Source organism: Marmota monax, unplaced genomic scaffold (assembly GCF_021218885.2).
Source record: "Marmota monax isolate L192 unplaced genomic scaffold, Marmota_monax_Labrador192_F-V1.1 WCK01_AAM20220418_F8-fsc00037, whole genome shotgun sequence".
Lineage (NCBI taxonomy): Eukaryota > Metazoa > Chordata > Mammalia > Rodentia > Sciuridae > Marmota > Marmota monax.
Genome location: NW_026693245.1, coordinates 13,439,326 through 13,458,747, shown reverse-complemented (window position 1 = coordinate 13,458,747; position 19,422 = coordinate 13,439,326). Strand labels below are relative to the sequence as shown.

The 19,422-nt window shown below is 35.7% G+C and overlaps 1 protein-coding gene across 2 annotated transcripts in view; it reads left to right on the top strand.

The window, feature by feature from the left end:
- Depdc1b (DEP domain containing 1B) overlaps positions 1–19,296 on the top strand; it is a 133,852-nt gene extending 114,556 nt beyond the window's left edge. For both annotated transcript variants that reach the window (XM_058583133.1, XM_046456308.2), the window contains 4 exons: positions 8,783–8,949; positions 11,603–11,779; positions 17,054–17,239; positions 18,159–19,296. In XM_058583133.1, the coding sequence (XP_058439116.1) occupies positions 8,783–8,949; positions 11,603–11,779; positions 17,054–17,239; positions 18,159–18,320 (692 nt within the window). In that variant the 3' untranslated portion in view covers positions 18,321–19,296. The remainder of the gene's footprint in view (positions 1–8,782; positions 8,950–11,602; positions 11,780–17,053; positions 17,240–18,158) is intronic.
- The last annotated feature ends 126 nt before the right edge of the window (positions 19,297–19,422 follow it).

Below are 19,422 nucleotides of genomic sequence, written 5' to 3'. Positions count from 1 at the left end.
ATTTATCACAGGAAGGTGAGATTGGTTTAATATAAAATTAATCAATATAATTTACATTGTTAATAGAACAAAGGAGAAACCATGATCATATCAATAGTTGCAGAAAATGCATGTGAAATATTCAACACCTATTAATGATAAAATGCTAATAAGTAAATTAGGAATTGAAGGAGACTTCTTTGGCCTTATCAAGGTACCTATGAGAAATTTAATTTTAAGCTAAGAGAGGTATAGCTAACGTTTTTTGTAATGGTGATATACTGAATGTTTTTCCCTGAGATCAGAAAAAGGTAAAACTCTTTACTGTTAAGTATCATTTTTCTAAAGGTCAGTATTAAACATGAAGATGAAATAAAGGGTTCAGGTTGGAAGGAAGAATTAAAACTGTATTTTTCATTCAAGTGTCTATGTAGAAAACCATTAAGAATCTGCTCCCCCCAAACAGCCACTTGAACTAATAAGTGAACTTTTTCTTCTGGTGAGTGCAGGGTCTCAGGTCTAACTTCTAGGTCCTTGATCCACTTTGAGTTGAGTTTTGTGAAAGGTAAGAGATAGGGTCTAATTTCATTTTGTTAATATGGATTTCCAGTTTTTCGAGTACCATTTCTTGAAGAGGCTATCTTTTCTCCAATATATGTTTATGGTGCCTTTGTCTAGTTTGAGATAACTATATTTATGTGGGTTTGTCTCTGTGTCTTCTATTCCATAACATTAGGCTTCATGTCTGTTTTAGTGTAATACCATCCTGTTTTGTTTTTTTTTTTATAGCTCTGTAGTGTAATTTAAGGTCTGGTATTATGATGCTTCCTGCTTTACTTTCATCACTGAGCATTACTTTGGCTATTTAGGGCCTCTTATTTTTCCAAATGAATTTTATTATTGTTTTTTCTATTTCTATGAAGAATTTTAATAGGAATTAAAATTAAAATTTTAATAGGAATTGCATTAAATTTTAATAGGAATTGCATTAAATGTGTATAGTGCTTTTGGTAGTATGGCCATTTTGACAATATTAATTCTGCCTATCCAAGAACATAGAAGATATTTCCATTTTCTGTGGTCTTTTTCAATTTCTCTTTTTAGTGTTCTGTAGTTTTCATTGTAGAGGTCTTTCACCTCTTTTGTTAGATTGATTCCCAAGTATTTTATTTTATTTTTCAGGCTATTGTGAATGGGATAGTTTTCTGGATTTCTCTTTCAGCTGAGTGGTCATTGGTGTATAGGAATGCAATTGATTTATGGGTGTTGATTTTATACCCTACTACTTTTCTGAATTTATTTATGAGTTCTAGAAGCTTTCTGGTAGAGTTTTTTGAGTCTTCTAAATATAGAATCATGTTTTTAGAAAATAGGGATAGTTTGAGCTTTTCTTTTCCTGTTTGTTTCCCTTTAACTTCTTTCTTTTGTCTAATTGTTCTGGCAAGGGTTTCAAGGACTATGTCGAATAGGAGTGGTGAGAGGGCATCCCTGTCTTGTTCCAGATTTTAGTGGTCAAGATTTAATAAATGGAATGGTATCAAACTACAAAGCTCTTTATAGCAAAGGAAACAATCAGGAACATGAACAGAGAGCCTACAGAATAGGAGAAAATCTTTACCACCTGCACCTCAAATAGAGCATTAATCTCCAGGATATACAAAAATCTTAAAAAACTTAGCACCAAAAACCAAATATCCCAGTCAGTAAATGGGCAAAGGAACCGAACAGGCAGTTCACAGAAGAAATATGAATGGAGGAGTTAGAGAATATCATGCTAAGTGGAGGAAGCCAATGCCAAAAAACCAAAGGCCGAATGTTTTCTCTGATAAGTGGATGCTAAACCATAATGGTGGGGGCCGGGCATGGGGTAAGTGGAGGAACTTTGGATGGGTGAAGAAAAGTGGGGGAGGGGGGTAGGAAAGGTGGTGAAATGAGATCTAGGTACATGTATGATTGCACAAATGGTGTCCCTACTTTGGGTACAATCAGATAAGTTAAAAATAGTGTTCTATTTGTGTATAATGAATTCAAGAACATTCTGCTGTCATGTATAACTGATTAGAACAAATAAATAAATTAAAATTAAAAAAGAATATGTGAAAAATACTTAACATCTCTAGCAATTAGAGAAATGCATATTAAAACTACACTGAGATTCCATCTCACTCCAGTCAGAATGGCAATTATCAAGAATACAAGTAACAATAAATGTTGGTGAGGATGTAGGGGAAAAGGTACACACATACATTGCTGGTGGGACTACAGATTGGTGCAACCTCCTTGGAAGGCAGTGTGGAGATTCCTCAGAAAACTTGGAATGGAACCACCATTTGACCCAGTTATCCCACTCCTTGGTATATACCCAAAGGACTAAAATCAGCATACTAATGTGACGCAGCCACATCAATGTTTTGAGCAGCTGAATTCATAATAGCCAAGGTATGGAACCAACCTAGGTGCCTTTCAACAGATGAATAGATAAATAAAATGTGGTGTGTACACACACGTGCACGCACACACACAATGGAATATTACTCAGCCATAAAGAAGAATGAAATTATAGTATTTGCTGGTACATGGAACTGTAGAATATTATGCTAAGTGAAAGAAGTTAGTTCTAAGAAACCAAAAACTGAATGTTCTCTCCGATGTGTGGATGCTAACCCACAGCAAGCAGAGGTGGGGAGGGGAATAATCGGAGTCCATTGTATTAGGCAAAGGGGAATCCAGGGAAGGGAGGTGGAAGTGGAAAGGGGATTAGGAAGACAGTAGAATTAATCAGACATAGCTTTCATATCCTTGTAAATGAATATATGACCAGGGTAACTACATATCATGTACAACCACGAGAATAGGATCTTAATTAGAAGAAGTTATACTCAATATGTGTATAATATGCCCAAACACACTCTACTGTCATGTATATCTAATAAGAATCAATAATTTTTAAAAAGTAAACTTAGCAAGGAAACAGGATATGAGACCAATATACCAAAATCAATTGACAAATAAAAAAATTATTTCTAATAGCATTGAAAACCATGAAATACTTAAGAATGTATTATAAATACTTTGTGATAAATAAAGTGTGTGTAAGACCTGATAATGACAACTCTTAAACATTCCTGAAACAAACTAAGCTATTCAAGTAACTAGAGAGATATACTATACTAATGGACTGAAAACTGCAATTTTGATATGATGTCAGTTCTTTAAAAATTGATCTATAGATTAATCACAATCGATAAAAATTCAAGATGTTATTTTGAAAGATTTATATAAATAAAAAATTTATATGACAATGCTAAGGCTCTGGAATAGCTAAAATAATCTGAAAACAAAACAAAAATCAGAGAACTTATATTCCTTGTTTTTAAAACTTATGAAATCTTATCATTAGGTGAGCCATTGTTGTTTTCATATAATATTTGAAGTTTTGCCGTGAAGTGTATTGGTATTCAGTGTGGCATTGGTATAAAGATAGACCGATGGGATAGAATAGAGTTCAGAAATAGATATAGCCAAGTGATTTTCAGCTAAGAAATTAAGAGAAAGGATAATCTTTTCAATAAGTGATTGTTGGTACAACTGGATATCCATATGGAATTACACTCATTTCATGCTATGCTCAAACTTTACATTGGAATGAGTCCTAGACTAAAATACAACATATAAAACTAAAAACCGTGTAGAAGAAAACATAGAAGAAAAAAATCTTGCAATCTTGATAAAGATATCTTAGTACACTGAAATCATAATCCCTACAATAAAAATTTAATTGAATTGACAATTACAAGTAGAAATTTCTGCTGTTTGAAATATATCATTAATGAATAGAGAATCAAGACCGTGTGAGAATATATTTCTATTGTAGGTGTATGACAAAATACTTACAGCCAGAATATGTCAAGAATTCTTTATAAGATCAACAATACAATAAAAAGGATAAAAATTTTGAATAGACATTTCTATAAGGGAGATAAGTGATTTGCTAATCATTAATCAATGTCATTCGTCATCTGAGAAATGCAAGTTGGAACCGCAGTGAGATACCACTGTGAATACACTAGAATGACTTAAATCAAAGCAACAACAATACAAGTGTTGATGAGGAGATGAAGCTCCTGGAGCCCTTAGGCATTGCTGGTAGGGCTATAAATTGATACTACTTCTTTGGAAAACAGCTTCAAATTTCTAATAAGTTAAACATACATATAATTCCATTTCTATATATTTATACAAGAGAAAAAGATTATATATGTTTACAGAAAGACTTGAAGCTGTATTCATATTATCCCCAAATTGGAAATTACATATCTATCAATAGGTAAATGTATAAATATTTTTTGCTGTATTGATGGAATATAATATTGTCTAGCAATAAAAATAGCAAACCATGGATACACACAAATAAACCTCACACAAAAATAAATCTTAGGAATATGCTGAGTGGTAAAGCCAAACTTAAAAGAGCACTGGGGAGCAAATTATATTCTAGTCATGTACGATTATGTCAAAACAAACCCCAACATTATGTATAACTCTAATATTTTAATAAAAACATTAAAATGCATATTGCCGAGTGAGAGAAGTCGGCATGAAAGGCTTTATAATGTATGATTTCACCATATGACATTATGAAGACAAAACAATGGAGACCATGCAAAGATCAGTAGATGCTAGGGATTTAGGGGAGGTGAGGGAAAACAGTATTGAATAGGTAAAGAAAGGGAATTTAAAATAAAGAAGAGCACATACAGTCTGGTTCCATTAATATGAAACTCTAGGAAAGGGAAATCTAGTCTACAGAGAGAAAGCAGGCCAGAGGTTGCCTGGGTCTGGGAAATGGAGAGACCGGACTGCAAGAGAGCACCAGTAGACAGACTCTTTGGTCTTGTGTTAGTCAGTTTTTCAGTGCTGTGACCAAAATAACTGACAAGAACAACTCAGAAGAGGAGAAATTTATTTGGGGCTCATGGTTTCAGAGGTCTCAATCCATGTCCCATTAATCTTCTAATGAACTAGAGATGACATCCATTTGTTATGGTTCTTGTGATTGAATCATTACTACTCAATTTCTAAAACTTTATAGACATTTTTCATATCATTTATAATCTTTGCTGTTTGTGAACATTGCATAACTCCTTTTGTGTTTTTCCTAGTGATTTTTAAAAATTTATTCATTCAAACTAATCATATTGGAGCAATCGTCTTTTGTCCTTAAAATCTCATTTTCTGCCGAGGGGTTACTTTATCAGTTAGCAAGTGAAAAGTTTTTAGATATCACATATGTGTCTTTAATGGAAGCTGCCAAAGCAGTAGTTTTTGTTAGTATAACTTTTAGAATAATGATAACAGCTAATTAATTTAATACTTCAGTGTGTGACTCTGCTATAAGCATAGTAATACACAATCTCTTTTAAAAGTTCACTTGTCTTCCTCCCTCCCTCCCTTCCTTTTTCCCTTCCTTCCTTTTGGCACTGAGGATTGAAATCAGGAGCGCTTGACTACTGAGCCACATCCCCAGCCAATCATCAAATGGCTGTCCACTGCTTTGATAGTTCTCTCACTGATGCTGATGAAGGTATCCACATTCTTTCACTAAAAAGGCAAGGACATTTGAGTTGTTATAGGACCTTCTAATACCAGGGAGTCAGGAATATATTTTGTTACATAATAATAATGCACTAATAAAAGTCATCCAGACACACAGTGACCCATAGAGTACTAATTGTTGACAGAGACTGAGTTATACATGGTGAATTTTATAAAAGTATTTTATGTGGTGATGTTTGCATAGGTTTATATTTTCTTTCATACTACTTAATATGGTTATGCAACTGTTTAAGCAATTAGGGTTCAGTAGGGCAGACATAAATGATTTATTATTCAATGATATAGCTATGTTGGGATATTTCAGAATTTTACTTGCTTTCTCATTACAGAGGATCAGAGTGAAATTTGTTCCTGAATATCAGTGCACAATACATTTCTTAACCAGATTTAAAAGTTGCATCTGATTAATGTCATATTTCCCTCTGAGGTTAATTTTAATATAAACTTTAATGTAGTAATGGCTATGATCAAATTTATTAAAGTTTTTAATTTACCTGGGCTCCTCTTTATAGCCCATGGACTGCAGTGCAGTAAATTTATTTTTTATGACTGTTCTCAACATTTTACTGATTCCTGGAGGTTAAGTGACTTGTTCAAGGATTCATAATGAGGCTTACTCAACCCACTATTCTTATTCAAATCTCAACAAGGGTGAGTAATTTTATGCCTTCATTCTTATGCTCATTCATTCATTCACAAAAATTTATTTGTTGGTTTCTATGACATATCAGGCATTCTTCTAGCTGCTGGAGGTATATCAATAGAAATAAAACTGACAATGATATCCTTCTCATTGTGAGCTTTCATTCCAATGCAGCAGGGGGGAAGAGAATGGTAAATAACATAATAGTAAATTCTGTAGTGTATTAAGAGGTTAAAAAAATCAACCAGGGAAGAGGTGCTGGAAGTATAAGTTTTATACCTTTTAGAATGAAGAAATGAATTGATTTTTAAATTTCATAAGTTATATTGAAATAATAGGTTTTGTCTTAAACCTTTTCCTTAAACCTTTCCAAGTAGGTAGCTCTGAACACACATTCTATTTTTCCCCTCTCTCGGCACTACTCCATCAAGCAAAGCTATAAATGATGGTTAAATTGTAAGACCAACTCATGAGACCTACTTAATTCATCATGTAGCTTAACTATGGTTCAAATCAAATAGTGTTATAGACCTAACTAGTATTCACAGTGAGTTTTTCTCCCACTCTGGTAAAAATGTATGCCACATTCCAGCGGAAGGTGTTGGGAATCTCATGCTTTTAATTTTGGGGATAAGCACTTCTTCCTCCTCCCACATAATCCAGTATTGGGCAGCTGGGGCTTTTCCATTCAAGTTACTGATGGTGGCTCCTCTACTGCCAGAGGTAGGGGCCTGGCCTTGGGAGGATGAGGGATTTAGTGGAGCAGGGAATTAGAAGTCCTCTCCTCGCACTCCTTTGTCACTCTTCCTCGTTCTGCTCCTTGAACACTCTATGGCGTACTCCCATGCCACATCTTTGTAATTGCTCTTTCTTTGCCCTTGAAGTTTGTTTCTCCAGTGTTTCTATGGCTTGCTCTCATTTCCTTCAGGAATCTGCTCACATGTTACTTCCTTAGAGAGAAGTCTTCCCTGAAATGTTGGAAGTGTTTTTCTGAGCACATTCCTTATTCCCCAACTCCTTTCCTGCTTTATTTTATTTTTTCTCCATAGCATCTTTCTACCTGACATCACCTTTCTATATCTGTTCTACTCTCTGTTAGAAAGCAAGCTCCAGGGATCTACACAAGGATTTTGTTTTGTTCCTCACTGCTTGTCTCTTAAAATAGTTTCTGGAGTATAAACTGGCTTAATAAATATTTATTAGATAAATGAGTCTATTAAAATAAAAAGGCAGAAGCCTTTTTCCTTCCATGGACTTGATTAGGTAGAATTGAGAGCAGTTCTACATGTGTACATCTAGGATCAGAACCTGTGTATACAGGTCTGGGACTGGGGGTTTAGCTCAGGTAGAGTTCTTGCCTAGCATGAGCCATGGCCTCGGGTTTGATCCCCAGCACCACAGAGGGGTGGGGAAAAAGATAAGCTTGCGCTTCTGTTTTCCCTTTCTCTCCATACACATCCATTGCCTTTGGGTTGGAACCCAAGCTCCTTGGTCTGGTATTTAAGGTCTTCTGAGACTTAATTTCTGCCAACCTTTCTAGCTTAACTTCTACCAAACCCTCCACCCCCACCCCAGCCTATGCTGCAGTCATGCGAGTGACTTAAAATCTCCTAGTATGTCACTAGCAATGTTTCATGCAGCACCTCTCACATTTTTGTCACTGGCTTACAGGTCTCTCCTCAGCTCTTTAAAGGAAAGGACCAGGTATATCTTTGCATTTCCAGGACCTGCCACAGTTCCTGGTGTATCACAGATGACTATAATATTTATTCAGTGTTAAAGATGGGTTTGCCTCCGATACAAAGATCAGTTAGAAGTTGAAAAGGATGCATATAGAACAAATAACTTGGTGGACGCACTTTCACTTCATTAGAGGGCTTGGATTTGAGTGTTCAGAGACAAATATGGTTGAAAAGAGCCCAATATTAGAATACCTTGATTTTTAACAAAGTCATTCCTGAGACAAGGATGGATGGCATAGAACATGATTTAATCAGCATATTTAAGTCTAGAGTGAGCCTAAGTGGAAGGATTATTTGACAGATTCTATTAAGAAGAAGCAGTGTCATTTGACAACAGACGGCAGTGAGAGCTTTGGTCCTATTATTTAGTATGTGAGTCATGCAAGGTGGTGACCTTGCTGATTGTGTGGAAACAACTCATGGGGAGAATGCGGGTCAGCAATGGTGCATTCATGTTCTTACTGGTGCAATCCTGGACGTAGTAACAGTGTGAGTGTCTAGGGTTAGGTGAGTGTAATTTGAACTGCTTGTGTTTCAGTGGGAAAGAGTGCTGTGAACTTTGATATCTGTCTGGTGGGAGGAACAAATAGCTGTGTTTGTTCTACATTTTATCTCTGGTTGATGGATCGTATTTTTTGTGCTGATTTGTGAGTAACGATGGATCTATATTCATTTGGCCAGGTACAGTTGAATATGTGAAAAGACTTGATACACTTTTTAGTAATATAATATTTTTTTTAAATGTGAAAGTACAGAGTCAAGTAGGCTATAGATTTTGAAAGATAAAACTTTTTTGAATCAGGTTTGTTACAGAAAGAGAAAATGGCAATTGAAGCCTTTCAGATTTGTTGCCTCCTCCTGCCTCCTGAAAACAGGAGAAAGCTGCAGCTGTTAATGAGGATGATGGCGAGGATCTGCTTAAACAAAGAGATGCCGCCGCTGTGTGAAGGCCTTGGGACCCGGACACTGGTAGGTTGATTATTAGTATCTAAGGTCCTTGAGGTTTTGGAATGAAATTCAACTGAGTCCAGTTTACTGGTCAAATCCATCAGTGGAAGGTGTGAGGCAGCCTGCTTAAGAGTCATGCCATGGGGTTGGGGTTATAGCTCAGCTGTAAAGCGCTTGCCTCGCCCATGTGAGGCCCTGGGTTCGATCCTCAGCACCACATAAAAAAATAAAATAAAATAAAGATATGTGTTCCGTCTTTAAAAAAATCTTAAAAAAAAAAAAAAAAGAGTCATGCCAGCCATCCACCCAGACTGGTGGTGTGCTTCTGGTCTAAGGGTCTTAAAGAACGTTGCGGAAAGCAAAGGGTGAGTATTGAATAGATGCTGAGTGTAGAGATATCTGCTGCATCCTGTTGGACCCCTGTTTAAGTTGATACCTACTGTCAACACAAAGAGAACAAAGGGTGGATAAAAAGAGTAAGTGATTTATCAGGCAAACAACATTTTTTCTAACTCCATGGAAGTAAGCATTGCAACGCCTGTGTTATAACCAGTAAGAGAGATGCAGTATATACAATAAATTAAAAAGAGAGGAAATAAATTCTACAGTTTGACTAGACAACCTGGGAGGAGAGAGAACATGTATCTCTTGGTTTGGTCTAATGGTCTATGAGTGGTAATATTTTTCAGTTTTGCTTAAAAACACGTACTAATTTTGAATCCTACTATGTAATATCAACACGTTTTTTTTACACTAATTCATTTTTACTTGACAAATAATTGTATATACTTATGAGATATGATGTGATGTTTATATATATACGTATACACACACACACACACACACACAAACATATATAGTAGAAAGATTAATTCAAGCTAATTAACATGTCCATCACTCCACCAACTTATTTTTGTGTGTGTGTGGTGAGATGTTTAAAAATTATTCTTCTAGCAATTTTGAAATACATAGCACATTATTATTATTATCATTAACTGTGATCACCATACTGTGGAATAGATATCTAAAACTTTCTGGAAGAACTTCATATTCTCTAATGAGCATCTCCCCTTTCCCCTTGCTCTCTTGCAACCTCTAGTAACCTCCTTTTATACTCTGCTCCTATCAGCATGTTTTTAGTTTACGTTTAGAATTTACTAATAAAAATCTCTTCATTTTCCTCAAAAATATTCCTGGAGCACAAGTGGTGCTTCAATGGATTGAGTGTCCTTTCCATATCCCAGTAACCACTACCCTTCTTGGGGATCCCTGGCCTAGCTTCAGAGAAGTATGGATGGGATAAGATCAGAAGAACACTCAATGCTCTGTGCAGTGATTCTTTTTTTAAATCCTGGGGATTAAATCCAGGGTCATTTTACCACTGAGCTATATTCCCCAGTCCTTTTCTTTTTTTTTTTTTTTTTTTTAAATTTCAAGTTAGGGTTTTGCTTAGTTGCTAAGGCTGTCCTCAAACTTGTGAATATCCTGCCTCAACCTCCTAAGTGGCTGGGATTATTGGCATGTTCCACCATGTCTGATTTATGGAATGATTCTTGACCTCTTTTTTTTTTTTTTTTTTTGGTGGGGAGGGGCTGATGGGCCTTTGTGAAAAGTTGAAGAAAACTTTGCATCTATTCACTATAAGAATATATGTGTAAAAATTTGCGTATAGTTTGAGGGCATTCACAAATCCCCTGGGATCCATAGTTTCCATGTTAAAAAAAAAACCTCCATCTATGTGTCTCTTTGTATCCATAAATATAAGTGAAGATAAAGTATCATTTGCAGTGTGTTGAGGAAATCAAGTCTTATTCAACAGAATTATGATTTTGAAATAAAATTGTCAGCAATACATTTGTTATCCTCTCTAGTGGAGGATGATATTGAGAATTGAGTCATTAGTATAAATTCTGTGAAAGTATATATTTTATATTTCTGGTTACTATAAAGAGAATTTCATCACTTAATGTACTTCTTTTAAAGTCCTATAAGTTTGTTCAAAGGCGATTGTCAAATGTACAAACAAAATCCTAGAGGAAATAAGTTAACTAGGAAAAGATGTAATGATTGAGGCACACTGTTACCAAGTTTTAAAACAAAATCAATAATGAAATAATAAACATTTATAAAATTTTTGCTTTAAAAAAATCAAGAGTGGGCTGGGGAGGTTGCTCAAGTGGTAACGCGCTCGCCTGGCATGCGTGGGGCGCTGGGTTCGATCCTCAGCACCACATAAAAATAAATAAAGACGTTGTGTCACCGAAAACTAAAAAATAAATATTAAAAAATTCTCTCTCTCTTAAAAAAAATCAAGAGTTATATTAGGATATTAAATGACTAAATGACTATAAAGAACTTTGAAATTCAAAGTGTTTTTATTTATATACGAATATGTCACAATATTCACAATAAAACCCCATTCTACATAGCTAGTATGCACCAATAATCCAAGTCATGGTGATAGTAATTTTCAGAAATTGCTTGGACATACATCCCTCTACCATGTCTTTTAAACAGGAGATATAGACTTGTTTTTGCTGCTTTTGTGACAGTCAGCACCTATGGCCAGCTGCCTGGTGGGAGGTCACTCTTCTTTTTGCAAACTAGATGCACTTAGTTCAGAGGACAAAACAACCAGCTCATCTGTGTTTTCTTACCCCTCCCCCGTCTTTAGATGGTTCAGACATTTTCCTGCTGCATCTTGTGTTCCAAGGATGAAGTAGACTTGGATGAGTTATTGGCTGCTAGGTTGGTGACGTTTCTGATGGACAATTACCAAGAGATTCTCAAAGTCCCTTTGGCCTTGCAGACTTCTATAGAGGAGCGTGTGGCTCATCTACGAAGAGTCCAGGTAAAATAGGGGATATTGTCTGTCCTATGAAATTTGCAGTGGAAAGTCATGTTACGTTGCTAGGCTTCTGGGTACATTGTGTTATAAGATTAAGTGAATTTAAAATAAGTCTTGGTATATAGTAAGGACTAAATGTGCTTGCTATTATTGAAAAATTTATGAAATGACTACTTAGATTTGTTGTATAAATCAGTGCTATGTGGTTATCAACATACTATATTGAATAAATTTGGGAAATATAGATCAATACACCAGAAAATAGCAGTTACACCAAAATGTTCATAGTTAGTATTATGGTCTTTCAGGTATTTTGTGTCTTTCTTTCCTTCCTCTTTCCCTTTCTCCTTCTCTCCCTACTTTCCTGCCTTTATCCCTTCCTTCTTTTCTGTTTTGTGACTTACTTTCTTTTACTTAACAATACAATAAAAAAATTCCTCACGTCATTAAATATTCTTGACTGACACCAGAGTGGCCAAGAGCACAGACTTTGGAGCTAAATGTGTTTGATTCAGGACATGCCTTTTATTAGCTTTGTGGCCTGAGGCAAATTACATAATGTCACTCTGGTTCAACATCTACCCCAACCTCTGTTTGTTTTTTTTTTTTTAATCTATAAATGAGAATCATAATAGTTAATTCTTGTCTCATAGAATTGTGTTGGAAATCAAATAGCTCAATACATGTACAGTGCTTACAGTAATGTCTGTCACAAAGTAAACCCTCCATTAGTAGCTGCCGTTGTTGTTGTGTTGTTGTCATTGCTGCGTCATTATTATCATTACTGTAGCACAGTATTCCATAATGGGAACATATCATAGCTCGTTTAAACGATGCCCTCTGGTTGATGTTTAGATTGTCTTTATTATTTTTCCCTGATTGCATGCAATATAATAATAAATATTTTCATAGCTAGATTATTTTTGCCTGATCCATGACTATTTTCTAAGGCACAGCAGTACTTGGTCAAAGATCATAAACCATTTTATAAGAATTGATAGGATATAGCCAGAATCCCCTTTTGCTTGTTTTAATTTACATTTGTGTCAGTGGCATAAGAAAGTGTTCATTTCTTTGCACCTTTGCCTTCTTTGTATATTATCAACATACATACATACAACATTGACCATTTTTTGTGGATAAAAAGTACACACTAATTTTAATTTAATGATTTTGCCAATATTTTTATGAACCAAACTTTAAAAAAGTAAAAATTTTTTAAAAAATGGTTTGCTGAATATCTGCAAGGAATTGTTAAGGAGAACTATGTTGCTTTGTATACTGCATCTACATACATAGCCCAGGCATATATTGCAGCAGCTTGGCCTCATGAACCTCGTCCTGTCACCTGAAGATTGGAAAGCTGAGCCATGATGATTAATTTAGCTGTGAGTAAACATGATCTTGACAAGAGCCACTGTGATGTGCACTGAATAAAATCAGTATCCACTCAATTGTCCAATTACCTTTTCTCTCTTGGAAGACCTCAGTAGAACTGTCAAGCATGAGAGCCTATAGATTACAAGAGGCCTTGAAGAGGCCACTAAACCTCTGCGTCACATCACCTTTGAGTAGGACTTCTCGGAAAATGCACAGGGTAGACTGGACTATTCCAGTGAATTGTTTGGAGGCAGTTTCTGGGCTGACTCTGGGACAAACTGTGAGGTGGGCAATGTTTTTGACATCAGCCTTCTGCTGACCTGGTCTACAACCCTGTCCTTGAGCCCTTCAATCCTAGGTGTCTCAGTTTTTCTCATGCCCTAGGTTTATGGCTGTTGTAGTCTACCTAGACCTCACCCTTTATCCTGACTCTTTTCTGTTTTTCCTGTAATTCAAATGAAAAAATAAAAATAAAAGGCATGTCCTGTAAGCCCTTTGCCCTATGGTTTCAATCTGTCTGTCTTAGGTTGATCTAATTGATCTTATAAACTATCTTTAGGCATGGGATGTGCTTAATGTAATCACCCCTCTTGGCAACAGACTTATTTTTAGTTGTGGCTTCTGGTGGGGGAAATTTTTTTTAAGCCAAATGAAAAAAATGAAAGAATGAATAATATAGTGGGAATACAGAATAACAATAGGGTGCTCTGAAATTAAGTGTTTTTAATGAATGTTCATTTATGCACAGATCTTGTTTTCCTTTTTCTTATTCTCCCCCCTCTCCCTTTTGCCTGGTGCAGTGTCTGTATATTTCTTCTTTCCACTTGACTCTCAGTAGTAATGCAGGAGGGGATGGTCATGGTACCTTTCTCTGCCTAACTGCTTGTCTAAGGGCCAATTTCTATCCATTCCTGAGGGAGGGATAATTAGACCCTCCAGATATGGGAGGAGCCTGTGTGGTTCAGTGTGTTCAACATTATACCTTTTTGGGGGAGGTGGTGGTTGTTGTTCTTTTTAGACCTACATGACAGTAAAGTATATTTTGACATATCATACATACCTGGAGTATAACTTCCCATTCTTGTGGTTGTACATGATGTGGAGTTACACTAGTTGTGTATTCACATATGAACATAGGAAAGTTATATCCGACTCATTCTACTGTTTTTCCTATTTCCATCTCATTGCCTTCATTCTCCTTTGTCTAAACCAATGAGCTTCTATTCTTCCCTTCCCCACTCCTATTATGTGTTAGCATCCACATATCAGAGAGAACATTCAGCCTTTGGTTTTTGGGGATTGGCTTATTTCACTTAGCATGATACTCTCCAGCTCTGTTCATTTACTGAAGAATATAATAATTTCATTATTTACAGATGAGGAATATTCCATTCTGTATTTATACAACATTTTCTTTATCCATTCATATTTAAGGGCTTCTAAGTTGGTTCCATAGTGTGGGTATTGTGAGTTGAACTGCTAGGGGGTTACGTCACTGTAGTTAGAATGCTGATTTAAATTCCTTTGGGTGTATACCAAGGAATGGGATAACTGGCTCAAATGATGGTTTCATTCCAAGTTGTCTGAGGAATCTCCATACTGCTTTCCAGAGTGGTTGCACCAATTTGCAGTCCCATAAGCAATGCATGAGGGTACATTTTCCCCCCACATCCTCACCAACATTTATTATTGTATTCTTGATAATTGCCAATCTGACTGGAATCTCATTAGGTGCATTTCTCTAATTGCTAGAGTTTTGAACATTTTTTTTTAAAATTTCATTTTGTGTCATTTACCTTTTTTTTTTTTTTAACTTTTATTTTATTTTTTGTGGTGTTGGGAACTGAACCCAGGGCCTTGTGCATGCAAGGCAAACACTTTACCAACTGAGCTCTCTTCCCAGCCCCTGAACATTTTTTATATATTTATTGACTGATTGTATTTCTTCTTCTGTGAAGTGCCTATTTATTGATTGGGTTATTTGTTTTTTTGGTGTTAAGTTTTTGAGTTCTTTGTATATCCTGGAGATTAATGCTCTGTCTGAGGTACAGGTGGCAAAGATTTTATCCCATTCTGTTTGCCTCCTCTTCATGTTCTTGATTGTTTCCTTTGCTGTGAAGAATCTTTTTAGTTTAAAACCATCCCATTTGTTGATTCTTGATTTTACTTCTTGCTCTTTAGGAGTCTTGTTAAGGAATTCTGGTCCTAAGCTGACATGATGAAGATTTGGCTACATCACTCTACTATGCTGACTTTAAGTCCTTTGCGTAGATACCAAGGAGTTGGATACTTTTTCTTCTGTTAGGCACAGGACCTCTTTTCTAGTGCCTAAGTTTTTGATCACTTTGAGTTGATTTTTGTGCAGGGTGACTGGAGTTTAATTTCATCTTGCTACAAATGGACTTCCAGTTTTCCCAGTGCCATTTGTTGACTAGGCTATCTTTTCTCCAGTGTATGCTTTTTGTCTAGTATGAGGTAACTATTTATGTGGGTTTGTCTCTGTGTCTTCTGTTCTGTACCATTGGTCTACATGTCTCTTTTGGCACCAGTACCATGCCATTTTTATTACTATAGCTCTGTAGTATAGTTTAAGGGTCTGGTATTGTGATGCCTCCTACTTCACTCTTCTTGCTAAGGATTGCTCTGGCTATTCTGGGTCTCTCATTTTTCCAAATGAATTACACGATTGCTTTTTCTGTTTCCATAATGAATGACGATGGGATTTTAATTTGAATCCATTGAATCTGTAAGTGCTTTGGGTAGTATGACCATTATGACAATATTAATTTCTTCCTATCCAAGAGCATGGGAGATCTTTCCATCTTCTAAAGTCTTCTTCAATTTCTTTGTTTAATTTTCTGTAGTTTTCATTGTAGAGATCTTTCACCTCTTTTGTTAGATTGATTCCCAAATATATATATTTTTGAGGCTATTTTGAGTAGAATAGTTTTCTTAATTTCTCTTTTGGTTGATTTATAGGAACACAGTTTGTTTATGGGTGTTAATTTTGTATCCTGCTACTTTGCTGAATTCATTTATGAGTTCTAGAAATTTTCTGGTGAAGCTTTTTTGGGTCGTCATGTCATAGGCAAGTAGGAATAGTTTGAGCTCTTCTTTTCCTACTCATATCCTTTAATTTCTTTCTTTCATCTAATTGCTCTAGCTAGAGTTTTGAGGACTATGTTGAATAGAAGTGGTGAAAGAGGGCTTATACCTGTTTGAATTGTTTAGTCATTATGTTTAATTTATCCTTAAATATTAGATCTTATTAAAGAGAGCATAGATTTTTTTGTTTATGCCGGGTGCAGTGGCACATGCCTATAATCACAGCAGCTTGTGGGGCTGGACAGGAAGATCACTATTTCAAAGCCAGCCTCAACAATTTTAAGGAGGCCCTTAACAACCGACTAAGACCCTGTCTCAAAAAAAAAAAAAAAAGCTGGGGGTGTAGCTCAGTATTTATGCATCCCTGGGTTCAATTTCCAGTTAACCTCCTCCAACCTCCATCCCCACAAAAAAAAAAAAAAAAATTAAGAAGGATCTTGGCTGGGCATGGTGGCAGGTGTCTGTAATCCCAGGGACTTGGAATGCCGAGGCAGGAGGATTGCAACTTTAAGGACAGACTCTCAGAATAAAGAAAGCTGGGAATGTGACTCAGTGGTTAAGCCCACTGAGTTCAATCCCTGATTCTTAAAAAAAAAAAATAGGTCTTGGATTTAAACAAGTAAAAAAAAAATAGACAAATCTATGATTTTAAAAATGATATTACTCTGAAATTATGGAAATATTTTTATTTCTCAATATACTTTTTCCAAATCAAATTGATAAATGACATGCTATTCCTACTAGGATATGCACCATAATTGATCTAAACTACGTTTTGTCCCTTTGCCTCAGATAAAATACCCAGGTGCTGATATGGATATTACTTTACCTGCTCCTGCATTTTGTCGTCAAATTAGTCCTGAGGAATTTGAATACCAAAGAGCTTATGGCTCTCAGGAGCCCCTGGCAGCTTTACTGGAGGAAGTCATAAGTGATGCCAAACTCTCCAGCAAAGAGAAGAAGAAGAAACTGAAGCAGGTAATGTGGACATTCTTCATAAGTCATGTTTCCTCCTTCCTCTTCTTAGGTTGTTTCTTCTTTTTATCTCTGTTTTGGTAAGTGTTGTGTGACTCTCATTCGAGACACAGCAGGTTTGATAGCGTGCTATTCAGTTCATATATTTCAGAAGTTCTATTGCTTCTACAACTGTGGCCAGTTTCCCAGATCTGCATTCTCGGATGTAATTTTTTCCCCATTATTGAACTCTTCATCTATAGAACTGTTCTCTTATGCTTGTCCTTTGTTTTGATGAGTGGCATGATGTGACCAACAGAATGATGACTCAAAGAAGCTAACTGTGAGGGCAGATTTCTATTTTTTTTTAATGTTAACTCAGATTGAAACCATCATGTCTAGAGTTTAAAAGCCATTGGTTTTAGGTAGCCACTATCAAATTGTTGTTCCTCAGGCATTGTTGTTTCTCTCTGTAATTGTGGAGAAGAGTTCAGTGGTAAGAACCAAAGGAAGAATATATTGCCTCCCTTTAAGGTTTTCATAAAATGATGTATATCAGAATGGTTGCTTTTTCATTTGGACAAAAGTTGGTGGGACTGAGTTGGAGAAGCAGGAAGATAGGGAAATACAGTTGGGCCCAAATTTTCCTTAACTGCTTAGGACTTAAGTTATTCTTTCAAGTCAGAGTTACTTGTGAATATTTTTTAAGTGAGGTCTATTTATTGTTGGCAGTGGGAAAAATTTTAAGAAATATGATTAAAAGGAGAACTTCGTTCAAAGATTGGATCAAAGGAAAGATGAATTTGATCTATAGACATCAAAATGGAATGATTTAACAAAAATAAAAACAGGGAAGTATGGGGTCAGAAACTCTTCATTAAAACTTGCCCAGTTTTCTTGGCTCTTCTATAAATTTTTGACTCTTTTTGGACCTCTTGTTTAGTTTCAGAAATCCTATCCTGAAGTCTATCAAGAACGATTTCCTACGCCAGAAAGCGAAGCGATTCTCTTTCCTGAAAAACACAAACCGAAACCACAGCTGCTCATGTGGGCACTGAGAAAGCCTTTCCAGCCATTTCAAAGAACGAGAAGTTTTCGAATGTGATGCTTCTGCAGGGACACTGCTTAGAGACTCTGTGGCGGTGGCTGTTTTGAATACGAGCAGAAGAAAGAAAAGCACGACATACAGACTACTGAAGTGTACATACAGATTGTCTGACTTTTAAAATGTTGAGCCATTGTCAGTATTTTTATAAAATTCATGCTATTTTTAAAGTTGTACAAATCAATAAAAGATTATGAATCGAATATACAGGCTTGAAGTTGTTACAAAATCTAAGGTAAAATATTTTTATCTTTTGGGCTGGGATTGTGGCTCAGTGGTGGAGTGCTCGCCTCGCATGGGTGGGCCCTGGGTTTGATCCTCAGCACCACATAAAAATAATGGAATTGTGTTGTGTCCATCTACACCTAAAAAATAAATATTTTTTAAAAAATATTTTTATCTTTTTATTGTTATCATGATGTTTGTAAAATACTTGTGTGTGTGTGTACATGCTAGTTACTGATATCTTTGTGATAACCAAGTCTTAAGAAAGGTGTATATACTTGAACAAGAGACCCTGGATACTGTTATTGTGGTGCTGTTGACCCACTGGGATTTCTCCTGTGTAAATCCCACTTTTCATTGTTGCAAAGAAAAATTCTTAATGTCCTATATTTTGATAGCTGTGTCTTTTATTGCAGGTTTGTTGGATGCTCTGACAGATTTTACAAAAATTGGGTCTTTTATAACATATGTAATTAGGGGGCTTTATATAAAAGTGGAGGAGGTTTTCATTTGCCAGCAATGATATAATTTCAAAATTATCTAGAGTCGTAAGATTGAATTAGACAAATTCTTTGGGCATCCTTAGACCTATAATTCTAAATTAAGCCTTTGTTATACAATTTTTTTCACAAATGTTTTTGTGAAAAACATAAATGGATTAAGCAAAATTAGACTACTTCCTTTATAAATATATTTTTCTCAGTTTCTTTGTCCTTTGGAATGTAAATAAATGCTGTTTTTTTAAATACCATATATAGTGTTTTCCTTTTTTTTTTTTTTTTTTTTGCACATATTTAGATTGGTTAGAAAGCATCCTTAAATGCCTTTGCTAATATTCTTACATCAGTCATTTATTTCTGTAGGAAAATAAGTGAGA